We start from the raw sequence: 12,640 nt of genomic DNA, 5'->3' as shown, positions 1-12,640 counted from the left end.
AGATGAAATATTAATTTTTATTGGATGCATTATCGATTAAAAAAAGACAGTTGTATCTGATAAATGTCACTAAGCTTTTTATATTACCGGTTATAAAAACCATATACTAATGTGATGTCGCAGGCTTAAAATGATTTCGTTTCTAGGAAATATTGCTCGCGCATCCGTTTCGATAATCTGTCAATTATTTCTATTTCTGTCTAACATATTGTACTGATATAGAAAAATATAAGCCGCATATTGTTATTATAGATGATTAATTATATAAACAAACAAATCTCGCCTGCGCGCAAAATACGAATATTCATAAAAATATGTTTGATGAGAATAATCAAGCCTGCGCTCATCGATCCACGACGAAACCATGGAAACAGCCAAGGCACAGAAATCAAAACAATCTTCGTTTGAAACACCGATTCCTATCAACAATTTCACATAATTGTTTCCTCGGGAAATCGTTCTGAATCTTTCAAGGAAACGGATAATCATTTTCGAACAATGGATATCAAAGATAGCAGCGACGAAGAAGAGATACATGATATATCAGCGTTCACGAAATTCGACGAGAGTATCGAGGTACGAAACGCTGAGGAGATACAAAGTCCAGTGAGTCGTAGGCCTTCCAGTTCGAGGAGACCTAGACAACATGCGATGAACGAGAGCCGAAGTGCTATAGGAATAAATTCACCTCGCGAAAAATTCAATTTTCGAAGGTAATTCAATCAAAGATTAATTGGTACAATTCTTTAATAATTACATCAATAGATGTGAATTTTCACCTACTATAGTTGTAATTTTGTTACTTCGATCGCAAGATTACAAATGAAATGAAAATTATATTTTCTTTAAAACTCTCGCAATAAAATATTTACAGATACTCGGATCGTGATAACAGCTTTGGGAAATCCATGGGAATTCATAGTGATCCATCAGACAGTGAAGAAAGCGATGATGATGATATTCAAGGAACGAGCAACGCTCAGCCCATTGAAATTTATAATCCCAAGGATTTCGAGGATTTAGAGGTGTCCACTGAGATGAAGGAATTATTTCAAAACATAATGAGGTATCGTCGATCACGCCTTCTTAATCCGTCAATCTTTTATTGTCTCTTAAAGGTTCTCCTATCTACTGCAAAATACCTTGTCTACCATTCAATTCTTTTATAGTAATAGTAATTGACGTAATGATAATTGTGTTATTTATTTTTCATCAGGTATACTCCGCAAAAGATCGAATTAAATTACAAACTCATACCATTCATCCCCGATTACATCCCAGCAGTAGGTGACATAGACGCTTTTATCAAAATCCCGCGACCAGACGGCATAGAAGACAAAATCGGTTTAACAGTTTTGGACGAGCCTTGCACCAATCAATCTGATCCAGCTGTCCTTCATCTTCAACTTCGTAATCATTTACGAAGCGGAGGAGGAGCGAGACAAACGGTGGTTAAAAGAATCGAAGATGCAGAAAAAAATGGAAAGTCAATCGAGAAGTGGATCGAGGATATAAATCAGCTTCACAGAAGCAAACATGCTCCCGCAGTTAACTTAACGAAACCGATGCCAGACATCGACTCGTTGCTTCAACAATGGCCACCGGAAGTTGAGGACAAGCTTAACGAAGTTGAATTGAATTTCACGCAATTGGACTGTCAACTACCAGAACTTATCGATCTTATATGTAATCTTTTGGATATACCATCGGAAGAGAGCATGAGATTGGAGGCATTACATGTGCTCTTCACGCTTTATTTAGAAGTTCGAAATGTCAGAGCGCAGAAATATTAATTGTAAGGAAGGTTTAAACGTACTGTGATGAGGATATAAATAGGGAAATTTTACACTAAATTTAATTTGATTTAGTTCGTAATTATTACTTGAAATAAGAATTTGATAGCTATTTTGTATCTAGAATAGCTCAAAGTACGAGGAATGTATTTTAAACTTGTATATATGTATATGATAGAAAAAAATAAGAATAACATATTTCCCTATTTATATACTGTTATCTATAATGGAGGTTTGATTATCAATTTTATTTTATGAAGAATAATAATTTCTATCAATTGTAAATCACTATACATAGTTAACAATAATAACGAACGTAAGAGTTTACTTTCATATAATCTGAATACCATGTTTCCACTCAATGGAAAGAATTTACATCCAATTTACGCAACTACCATTTTAGATAATGTAATCAGAGACCACTGATTTACGATTAATTATATATAAAAGGAAAAGTATTTCGATTATGACAACATCATTTACACAACATATTAAACAATGTCAAGTACATAATACATTATGATCAAAGAGAAATGTTTGACAAGTGAAAGGAAAATAAGAATTTATCTCAATTTTTCTTGTTGCTCAATCTAAAACCGGAAATTTTATATCATACATCTTTTCCTTATTACTACTTTCCTTACATTTACTATATAATCACACATTTTATCTTACAGAATGCATTCTTTTCTATTCCTACTTCCAATAATTTTAATACATACTATGAAATTTCAAATATTTCAACCTCCCTCGTAGGAGGCGCTTGTGCATTTTCTTATCCAAATAACAAACTTCCAGTTTCACGAAATAATAAATTGAGGGTTTCCTAATTATTTTACAATTTTTATAAATTTTTTTTTTTAAAGAATTTAATCTTTTCAAACCAAGTTTTTTGAAAATACGAATATGACATCTATTATAGTATGACAAGTACTATGTGTGTATATTGTGTATATGTATTGTGTATTGTGTGTATAACAAAATACACATAACCTTTGATCAAATGATTATAACAAATTCTGTAACAATGAAAGTGTAGTCATAAATTGAGCACCGCTTTCATTGAACATGAATCATAGTATTAATCACGTGATTGACAATATGTATACATAATACATATTTCTTTTCTTTGTATAAGTTTAGCATGCGGTAACAGTGCGTAACAACGAAGTCGTATCTGTACTCTGTGATGATTTTTCTTTTTGTACTTTGTAAAATTTGATTACAGTGACAGTGATTGAAAAATAATGGACACTTCGACGCATATAAACGTGATAATAAACAGCAACATCGATGATAGTGTTGACAGTTGCGTGAATGATGAAAATGACACGGAAAAGCTACTGAAACCAAGAAATAATTTTGCGTCATATTCAAACGATAACATCAACATTAGATTTCGGGTATGAAATATACAATAATCTGATAATGTTAATAATCTAACGGCAAAGTGTATCTTTTCAAAATTTCTTTCTTACTTTTTATTTGGCACTATGAAATAACCTAGCTAACACCTGTCTGCTTTCACACTATTGTGTATAAACACAAACTCTTATCTTTTACAATGTTGATAAGATAAAAAAAAATTCTTTCATATGAAAATGAAGTAGTATATAAGTTTAGAATCTTATAATTATTTTTAATGTTTTAGTTTTGTATTTTTGACAGAATGTAGCATCACTGAGTATTGGGGAAACACTTTCCAGTAATCCAAGAAGGCTTAATACAGAAGAAATTCCTCCCGGTGCTACTAATTTCCTATCAACTAATTACGAGGTACTTTGTCTTTGTGATATATACTTTGTGTATAATTTTCTTATTAATGCTTATAATTATAGTTATCTTTAATTTTGATGAATTTTCTGCATCAATCATTATCAATATCTTATCTTAAAAGTAATTAAGTTTCAAGGAAATATCATATGTAAAATACATCTACAATTTTTATTTTTCTTCTTTCAGAGTTTAGATTATGATCCCTGTGAGAATTATCTCCTTCAAGACGAAGAAAGAAAGAAAGGCTACAAGTTTATAGTTAAGAAGAACTTTGCCAGATGGCTTATTTTCTTATTGATAGGTACCTGCACAGCACTTATAGCTGGTTTTGTAGATATTTCTATAGAAGAATTATCAAACCTAAAGTATGGTTGTTTAAAATTGTGTATCCTTACTACTGTATACAAATAAAAAAAGTATACATATAAATTTGATTGTTCCTTATAATTAATAACAGATGTAGATCAATGTGTAACAACAAACTGTCTATGGCTGCCATATCTACTATGGTTAGCCTTCAATTTTGTACCTGTTTTAATAGGTGCTATTTTAGTATCCTATATAGAACCTGTTGCAGCAGGTAGTGGTATTCCACAAGTAAAGTGTTATTTAAATGGAGTTAAAATGCCTCGAGTTGTTCGTATAAAAACATTAGTAGTAAAAATAATAGGAGTAATTTGTACAGTAGTTGGAGGCCTTGCTGGTGGAAAAGTAAATATTTTTTATTACTATCTCTGTAATATAATTTGCTATAAAGATACAAAAGTCTTTCAATACAGAATAAAAATAATATTCTAGGAAGGACCTATGATACATTCTGGAGCTGTGGTAGCAGCAGGAATATCACAAGGCAAAAGTACTACATTCAGAAAAGATTTTAAGGTATTTCAATATTTTAGAGAGGACCATGAAAAACGAGATTTTGTGTCAGGAGGTGCAGCTTCTGGTGTATCTGCTGCATTTGGTGCGCCAATTGGTAAGTGTCAAAAAACATAGTATACATATTACAAACATTAATTACTTGATTAAAAATAATTTAGGAGGAGTATTATTCAGTATCGAAGAAGGAACCAGTTTCTTTAATCAAAGTCTCACATGGAGAACATTTTTTGCTAGTATGATTACAACATTTACGCTAAACATCATCCTTAGTACGTATCACGGACGACCTGGTGACCTTTCTTATCCAGGCTTACTAAACCTTGGAAAATTTGAGACAATTCCCTATCAGATTTACGAAATTCCTCTATTTATGATAATGGGAACAATTGGTGGATTTTTGGGCGCTTGTTGGAATCATTTAAATTATAAAATCACCTGTTTCCGTTTGAAATATGTAAAGCAGAAATGGTTAAAAGTAATAGAAGCTCTTGTAGTTGCTGCACTAAGTGCAACACTGGGTTTTAGTATGATTTATTTTCTGAATGACTGCAAACCATTAGGGCGAGATCCCACGAAATTTCCCATTCAAATGTATTGCAAGGAGGGTGAATATAGCGCAGTTGCAGCTTTATGGTTCCAAACTCCAGAAAGTAGTGTACGATCTTTGTTTCATGATCCTAAAGGTATGCTGATAATATAGAACATAAAAGGTATGCATATATAGAACAACATAAGATGTATTTAATCAATTTCTCGTTTATAGGTTCCCATAATGATATTACTTTAGCTATCTTTGTTGTCCTCTACTTTTTTCTGGCTGTTGCTACCTTTGGTCTGTCCATGTCTAGCGGACTGTTCATTCCTTCCCTGCTAATTGGCTCTGCATGGGGTAGACTAATTGGATCAGGCCTTGCAAAAATTTTTCCAAATTGCGTAAGAAACGATTGTGAAAATAAACTCAAAATATTACACAAAATATGAATTACTGTAAATTATTGCAGGTCGTTTTAGATCCTGGGAAATATGCTTTATTAGGTGCAGCTGCTCAATTAGGAGGAGTAGTTAGAATGACAATAAGTTTAACCGCTATATTAATAGAAGCTACTCAAGGAATATCCTTTGGCTTGCCACTTATAGTAGTCCTTATTATGGCTAAATGGGTTGGAGACTTTTTCAATGAGGCATAAAAATATATTATATTACTCTGTATTTTTACGTTTTAAAACGTCTATGTATTACTCTAATAATTTATATTATTTTTTATTCTATAGGGTATATATGATATTCATACACAAATGGCTGGAATTCCCATATTACCATGGGAAGCCCCGCCATTATCAAACAATATATACGCCAGTGAAATAATGAGCCACCCAATAGTAACACTAAAAACTGTAGAAAATGTAGGACATATAGTAGAACTTCTTAAATGTGTAACATTTAATGGGTTCCCTGTAGTTGATCCTCCTAATAGTGATGAGGTACTAAACATCATATTATAAAATATCAAAAAATTTATCGTTTTGTTATATCTGTCTTTTTTTATTCCAGACTGAAATACATTCGTATGGACGATTTCGGGGACTAATTTTACGTTCCCAACTAATAGTATTACTACAAAATAAAATTTTTAACAGAAACTTAGAATATTGGGAAAAGTCATTAAGTGTTAAATTATTCAGAAAAGAATATCCGAGATATCCAACAATTGATCAAGTGACCATAAGTGAAGAAGAAAAGACTTATATGATAGATTTAAGACCTTTTATGAATCCTTCTCCTTATACACTACAGCATGTTAGTATTTTGTTAATATTTTATCTACATATTATTACATGACAGATCAAAAGAATGTTCTTTTATTAATCATTTCATTTTCAGTCTGCGACACTGCCACGAGCATTTAGGCTCTTTAGAGCTTTAGGTCTTAGACATTTACCTGTAGTCAATGATACAAATGAGGTACTGACAATTAATGTATTCTATAAAAAATCTCTACTATAGAAAAACTGTGGTTTTCAATCTTTTCGTAGGTAATTGGAATTATTACAAGAAAAGATGTTGCCAGATTTAGGATATGGAAACATAGAGGAAGAATGGGTCTAGATGAACTTCTAATTACCAATAAAATTTAATTTTAACTTTCTTGACACAAAATTTAATATTTAATTTATGGAAAACAGTTTATAATGATATTATGTACAAACATTATGTTTTTATATAAACATAGAAGAATTCTTATATTTTACTTTTCTGTAAAGAAAATCTAGGTATTACAAAAAGAAAGTAAGGAGGTAAAACTAACCAAAGACACAATGCACATAATATTAATTATTTATAAATAAGTGCCAACCTAGCCATGACCATAATTTAAAAAACAGATACACTGGGATAATGATCAACGATAAAAGAAAATAATATTCATATGTTGAAATATACATTGGAATTAATATCCTGTTATAATCACCTCTATAGATTATAATTCATGTGATCGAGTATTCAAGACCTATGTACAACCTGCAACAAGAAAAGGATATTTTGTAGAAGTTTTCACTTCTTTTACCAATATAATTAAGTCTCTTAAAATGATGGATTAGATTCTAGAATAAATTATCCAACATTTACTATTTATTATGTTCAAATTTATACACAATATTTATATATTGTAGAGTATCTACAAAATACAAATATTTTAGAAAAAGTAAAGAACTGAGAAAACAGTTTGTATCCTAAATAGTTATGCTTTATATATACATATACATACATTATACAATGTCTTATCAAGAACTTTTTGCTAAATTAATAATAATTTTTATTTTCTCTAGTATATGTCTATATCTTAATATAAACCAACTTGATAAAATTTCTTGGCAAATAAGATTGGCAAAGATTATTAAATACTATCAGGTATTAGTAAAATTATATTTTGCGCACTTCCCGCATAAACGATATCAATATCTATAAAAATTAAAGATGTAAGAATTGTCGCCAATTAATTCCGAGTTCCTATTTCGGGAATAAATCACCTTGAGATAATAATATGTGCACGGCAGGAGAATACTATCTCTGTCTAATCTGCTATAAATCGTGGCTTAAAAATTTTTTCGCGAACAATAAAAAGATTCTTAGTCAGATCTTACGTGTAACTATGACGATATCTTCCTCCTCATAAGTGTTCATAATAATTGCAAATATTTAAGAGCGATAAACGAGTGAAAGGCATTAGAATGCATTAACAAAAGTGTTAATACGGAATTAATTATAATTTATAGTCGAAATGCACGTAATTCGAATATTTAACAACGGTATCCACGACGGTTCGCCATTTCAATGATTGGTTTCTGAATTATCCACGCTTGCGCGTATATCAGTAAGAAAAAGAGAGGTAAATTCAAATAATTTTATCGGTGATTTTTTTTTCTAAACTGTATACCATTATTATTATAAATATATATTGTTATTGGAAGACGGCATTGTATGTAAGTTGAACGAAATGAACAATTACAAGTGGAGTAGAAACAAAGGTACTTTGCAATTAAATAAACAGGGTAATCCAATAAAAGAAAGGAAAAAGAATAGACACAGACTATTAACAAAACCTCACGAAACAGAAGAAGAAGCTATAATTCGGAGATTTCACGATGCACAAAGAATGGCAAGATTTCGAGCTAGAAAGAAGAAAGCTTTGGAGGATGTGGAGGCACTTAAGAAAGAATTAAATAGAAGAAATATTACTTTTGAAACTGTTGACTCTATTGTCTCCATAGCAAAAATGGAACAACATCAAACATATTTCCCTATACAAAATCCATCAATTGTACATTCAGCTTGTGAACAAAGTAAATATTCCCAATTATTGAAAGTCATTGAGGAATTAGGAAGGAACATTAAATTAACCTATGCTGGTAGTAGAATTTCAATAGAGAGATTAAAACTAGGTATCATAAAAGCCAGGATGTTGGTAAAAGAATGCTTACTGGAAACAGAAATAAATTCACAGCAATAACTAGCAATATATAAGTAGACGTAATATAACTTATTGTTATGATTCTATTAGAATGTACAAATATCTTATTTAAATTTTGTATAGAGATAAATATAGCAATATTGCGAGAGTAATACTCAAAGATCATTTACTGTTTGAACAATAGCAATAATTGTGAGTGTTATGCTCATAGACGTTTCTCTTCCATTAACAAATGATAAAACACAAAAAGAATTACCTTCACTACTGAGAAGGATATAAATGCTATGCAATACATGATCATTAAAAATAAAAAGAATTCGTTGATATAGTAACAATAATACTCCATATAGGTTATGAAAAAAACACGTGTGAATAATAACCCTTTTACATACGAAAAATAAAATTTAATAAAATTCTACGACGATTAACAATGGTATTCCAATTAATAATAATGCCCCATATAATTAATATATGAAAACTTATTTCCGATATAAAAAATAAAAATTTACTTGCTTAAATTGAACAAACTAACTCTTCACAAATAAAACAGGCTAATTTGTCTAAATTCATATTGGCAAATACAGAAACGATAAAATTCGAAATAATGTCAATTGTCTCATAAGTTAATCTGTATTATTATACTCAATTATCACGTAATATTTGAAAAGTGTTTCGCAATAAAACTTCATTGAAAACGTATCTTCCCGGCAAGTTGACCGTTAAGTCTCACCTTGTCGTCTGAAAGAACCGAAAAGAAAGCTCGTCAACATTTTCTCATTCTCTTAAAGGAAACCGGTCTTCCGAATCGTGAAAGAAAGACTTACCGTGAGTCGAATATATTCCTTTTCAAGAAAACATTTATGGTGTATTTTTGTTAATCGATGGAAAAAAGAGGAGTCGTATCGTATCGCCATTCGCAGAGACGATAGAAACGGTCGAGCATTCCAAGCATCTTTGTAGATTCTTTGGAGACAATGTCGTATATTTTAAGACGCGGCCGGTTTTGGTCAATTGTTTTGCGGTCTCTCAGGTCGTACACCTGTCCGTCGTGAAGTTGCAGACGGGAGTAGGAAGGGGTTATGGTCAATAAACGCAACCACGTCACACGCAGCCTATCGGCGACCCCGCTTGGCCCCTTAAAGTGGCTCCGAACGAAAATCTTACATGTCGGCCGATATTGCTTTTGTGCGTTTGTCTGCGATATATCTTAAGAAAACCCGTATCAATTCATCTAGAAACAATAACGACGTATGTGTTTCACCATAAAGAAGATGCTATTATAAAATGGCAACGGTCCAAGACGTGATTTAGCCTCGCACCGGGTTAATCGTGCGTTTCAGTGAACTGACCGAATTGCATCCGCCATTGTTGTGATTGGTGAGCGTTTCAGAGAAGACAGCGTTCTTAGATTGACGCGCATGCGCGTTGCGTGCTACTTGACGACGCTCTTCTTTCGAATTTTGGGGAGACACACGCACACAGACGAAATCGACGCAGGGGCACAGGTAGCAGAGCACGCACACGTACGATATAACACCTACATACATACGTATTTCGAAAACAGTATTCGCCGCTCGATTTTTGCGCACGTGCTATGAAATTTTTTCGAGCTTGTTACCCGCGTCTTTTTTAGACATACCAATTAATATCCACGTTATTCGCTTTCTATACGTTAAATAAAAGCAGTTCGAATGTTTCTTAAGAGAGAGTCCAGGTTGATGTCATTTTCTTTCCTGGTGCAGACAAAATTTTTGGACGTTATTATCGTTAATCTTGTTTAAACGAGAATTTTCGTAGGTTTGTAATCACGACATTCTAAAATTTAATCGCGCCTAAACAAAACGAGCGATAACAATGTTTATTGTGCTTGATATTATGTAAATGAAGCATTCTTATCTTTTATGAAAATGTCTGATCAGATGTATTCTAACCAATTTTATGATTTTCTTTTTTATTGCAGATAATTTCCAAAGTAAAGGAGTAATAATAAGGATCATTTTATATATGAAGAAATATGTAAGAACAATTAGTAGAAATAGCAAAAGGAAAGCAAAGTTAGTTACGCTTAACCAATAACGCATGCACAAAGTATATTTTCTGAAAGGTTTGGTATTTGAAATTGACAAAAATGAGAATCCATATAGATGATGATATCTACACAGTGCTTAATTGCATGTTATGCCTAAGGCTAAGAAAAAATCTTACCTTAAAAAGGTAAGAGAAATGCGTGAATATAGAAGACAAAAATTGAAGGAAGAAACATTAGAGGAACGTGCTATTAGATTATATACTGCTGCTGAGAGAATGAAGAACGCTAGAGCTAAAGAGACAGAAGAGCAGGCAGCAATAAGAAGAATGCAGGAAGCTCAGCGCATGGCCAGGCATCGTGCTAAAAAGAAGCGCTGTTTAGATGAAAACTTAGCAAGGGAAATTTCGAAAATTGCTGAGTTGTCTAAAATGCCAGATGCAGCTACGATAGCTCAAATGTCAGAGATGAATATGAATAAAATCTCTGCGGAATTGAAACAAATGATGGAAAGAGGAAAAGTACCAGAACATATAGTTCAAATGGCTCAACTTGCGGAGTTCAGCAAAATGACTGAATTGAATAAAATGTCTCAGGATATGGCTAAAAGATACGAGATGGAAAAGATGGCAGAGTATGCCAAGACAACAGAATACATGAAAATGCAAGAAATTGCAAAGATGTCTGAGATTGCCAAGATGAACGAGATGGTAAAGCTCTCAGAGATTGCTAAATACAATGATATCACGAAAATTAATGAAATTGCGAAGATGAATGAAATGATGAAAATGTCTCAAATGGCAAAAATCAATGAAGTTCAAAGAATGAATGAGATAGCTAAACTAAACGAAATGGTGAAGATGACGGAAATGGCGAAATATAATAATGATATAACAAAATTAAATGAAATTGCACAAATTAACGAGATGGCTAAAGAAATTGCAAAGATGAATGAAAAAACGAAAATGACCGAGATGATTAAAATGGCAAATATGCAAAATGACATTACAAAGATGCCTGAATATTCGAAAATGGCAGAAATGGCAAAATTAACCGAGTTGGCTAAATTAAATGAAATAACGATAACGAAATTAAATGATCCACCACCGCCACCAAAGGTACCAGAAATTCCTCGAATCCCTGAACCTGTGATCACTGTGCCAAATCCAAGAAATTTGCAAAATGTTCAGACTGTTCAAGTAGCGCAAGCTAGCCCATCCAGTACAATAAACTTTCCTACTGTGCCTGGTCAGGGTAAATATGCTCAGTTACTGGTTATTATCGAAGAGCTTGGAAGAGACATTCGCCTTTCTTATGCTGGAAGTCGCAGCGCGGCTGAACGCCTGAAGATGGGTATTCAGCATGCTCGAATTCTTGTACGAGAATGTCTACTGGAAACAGAACATAACGCGCGGCAATGATCTGCCGATATACTTAGCGATTAGATTTTTAGTCGATTATTTTAAAAAGTAATACTATGTACATTGTATGCAGTACAACAGTATATTTTAAAGGGAGTGTCTTAGCATCCACAAAAACGTGTATAGAATATATAACAATTATTATTTCTTATTATATGATCTTACTAGTTTGTATGTTTAATAAAAGAAAGTATGAGCAGCTAGTTGTTTTAAATAATGGGAAGATTAAGAAAGTAATAGCTGTATAACTTAATATCACGTTCAATAATCAATAAAATGATTTAAGATATGCACTTTTGTGGATGCCTAAAGAAAATTAATCAATCAATAGCGCATAATATTGAATATAAATTAAATGACATGAAGAAGATTCGTTTTTCACTTTAGTTGATTATTTTTATTAGAAAGAATGTAAAGATGACCATTTTCTATGCAAAGATTCAAATTATGAAGGAATTATTCCTTCATATTAAGTTCTTGATTAGTGAGTAGGAAACATAATATTAGGCAGGGAGAATTTGTACACTGTGAAGAGCCTTCATTTATATTTTCTAAGGAAAGTTTATTACTGCATTTTTTGGTTGAGATATGGGTACCTAGTAATTACCTACAATATACATGCAAGAAAAAAAAATTGATCAAACAAAATGTACCTACGAAAAGTATAATCCTTGAATATTACCGATTGCAAGGTATAACTAAATAAAAAAATACAGTTTTGTACAATATTGTCTATTAATTTTATACCCCTAAATCAAATTTGTATACGTATTTG

General features: G+C 32.0%; 4 protein-coding genes and 1 long non-coding RNA gene across 13 annotated transcripts; 4 read left to right on the top strand and 1 right to left on the bottom strand.

The window, feature by feature from the left end:
• The first annotated feature begins 43 nt into the window (after positions 1-43).
• Positions 44-2,251, top strand: LOC117243221 (intraflagellar transport protein 46 homolog). Its single transcript, XM_033510510.1, has 3 exons — positions 44-713; positions 875-1,066; positions 1,217-2,251. The coding sequence occupies exons 1-3, from the start codon at positions 499-501 to the stop codon at positions 1,791-1,793; spliced, it is 984 nt and encodes a 327-aa protein (XP_033366401.1). The 5' UTR covers positions 44-498; the 3' UTR covers positions 1,794-2,251.
• Positions 2,252-2,793: 542 nt separating this feature from the next.
• On the top strand, positions 2,794-7,082 carry LOC117243215 (H(+)/Cl(-) exchange transporter 7). 2 transcript variants are annotated; one of them, XM_033510498.1, is made up of 13 exons: positions 2,794-2,948; positions 3,022-3,196; positions 3,462-3,569; positions 3,756-3,954; positions 4,027-4,280; positions 4,368-4,545; positions 4,610-5,134; positions 5,215-5,384; positions 5,453-5,632; positions 5,723-5,932; positions 6,003-6,248; positions 6,333-6,413; positions 6,485-7,082. In XM_033510498.1, the coding sequence occupies exons 2-13, from the start codon at positions 3,041-3,043 to the stop codon at positions 6,584-6,586; spliced, it is 2,409 nt and encodes an 802-aa protein (XP_033366389.1). In that variant the 5' UTR covers positions 2,794-2,948; positions 3,022-3,040; the 3' UTR covers positions 6,587-7,082. The 2 variants fall into 2 exon arrangements, with proteins under 2 accessions (XP_033366389.1, XP_033366387.1); XM_033510496.1 differs by having other exon boundaries at positions 2,794-3,196.
• LOC117243226 lies at positions 6,764-9,486 on the bottom strand. 2 transcript variants are annotated; one of them, XR_004495419.1, is made up of 3 exons: positions 9,243-9,486; positions 9,149-9,156; positions 6,764-6,968 (listed from the first exon to the last, which is right to left on the bottom strand). It is a non-coding gene; the product is annotated as an uncharacterized LOC117243226 (long non-coding RNA). The 2 variants fall into 2 exon arrangements; XR_004495418.1 differs by lacking the exons at positions 9,149-9,156; positions 9,243-9,486 and adding an exon at positions 7,592-7,806.
• On the top strand, positions 7,564-8,576 carry LOC117243224. The gene is made up of 2 exons (XM_033510513.1): positions 7,564-7,836; positions 7,919-8,576. The coding sequence occupies exon 2, from the start codon at positions 7,945-7,947 to the stop codon at positions 8,455-8,457; it is 513 nt and encodes a 170-aa protein (XP_033366404.1). The 5' UTR covers positions 7,564-7,836; positions 7,919-7,944; the 3' UTR covers positions 8,458-8,576.
• Positions 9,135-12,576, top strand: LOC117243220 (protein PELPK1-like). 7 transcript variants are annotated; one of them, XM_033510509.1, is made up of 2 exons: positions 9,135-9,243; positions 10,379-12,576. In XM_033510509.1, exon 2 carries the CDS (start codon positions 10,597-10,599, stop codon positions 11,863-11,865), a length of 1,269 nt encoding a protein of 422 aa, XP_033366400.1. In that variant the 5' UTR covers positions 9,135-9,243; positions 10,379-10,596; the 3' UTR covers positions 11,866-12,576. The 7 variants fall into 7 exon arrangements, with proteins under 7 accessions (XP_033366400.1, XP_033366394.1, XP_033366399.1 ...); XM_033510503.1 differs by lacking the exon at positions 9,135-9,243 and adding an exon at positions 9,524-9,923; XM_033510508.1 differs by lacking the exon at positions 9,135-9,243 and adding an exon at positions 9,856-9,941.
• Positions 12,577-12,640: the final 64 nt, after the last annotated feature.

The sequence above is a fragment of the Bombus vosnesenskii genome, unplaced genomic scaffold (assembly GCF_011952255.1).
Source record: "Bombus vosnesenskii isolate JDL3184/JDL3185 unplaced genomic scaffold, Bvos_JDL3184-5_v1.1 scf7180000013265, whole genome shotgun sequence".
Lineage (NCBI taxonomy): Eukaryota > Metazoa > Arthropoda > Insecta > Hymenoptera > Apidae > Bombus > Bombus vosnesenskii.
The sequence above is the reverse complement of the archived record's forward strand: the minus strand, read 5'-3'. Positions and strand labels throughout refer to the sequence as shown.

Excerpts from the sequence above, each read along its gene's own strand:
- LOC117243221 (XM_033510510.1), top strand. The coding sequence starts at position 499 with ATGGATATCAAAGATAGCAGCGACGAAGAAGAGATACATGATATATCA. Across the intron at positions 714-874 it reads GAAAAATTCAATTTTCGAAG|ATACTCGGATCGTGATAACA; the intron begins GTAATTCAATCA and ends AAATATTTACAG. Across the intron at positions 1,067-1,216 it reads TTATTTCAAAACATAATGAG|GTATACTCCGCAAAAGATCG; the intron begins GTATCGTCGATC and ends ATTTTTCATCAG.
- LOC117243215 (XM_033510498.1), top strand. The coding sequence starts at position 3,041 with ATGGACACTTCGACGCATATAAACGTGATAATAAACAGCAACATCGAT. Across the intron at positions 3,570-3,755 it reads TCCTATCAACTAATTACGAG|AGTTTAGATTATGATCCCTG; the intron begins GTACTTTGTCTT and ends TTCTTCTTTCAG. Across the intron at positions 5,135-5,214 it reads TTTGTTTCATGATCCTAAAG|GTTCCCATAATGATATTACT; the intron begins GTATGCTGATAA and ends TCTCGTTTATAG.
- LOC117243224 (XM_033510513.1), top strand. The coding sequence starts at position 7,945 with ATGAACAATTACAAGTGGAGTAGAAACAAAGGTACTTTGCAATTAAAT.
- LOC117243220 (XM_033510509.1), top strand. The coding sequence starts at position 10,597 with ATGCCTAAGGCTAAGAAAAAATCTTACCTTAAAAAGGTAAGAGAAATG.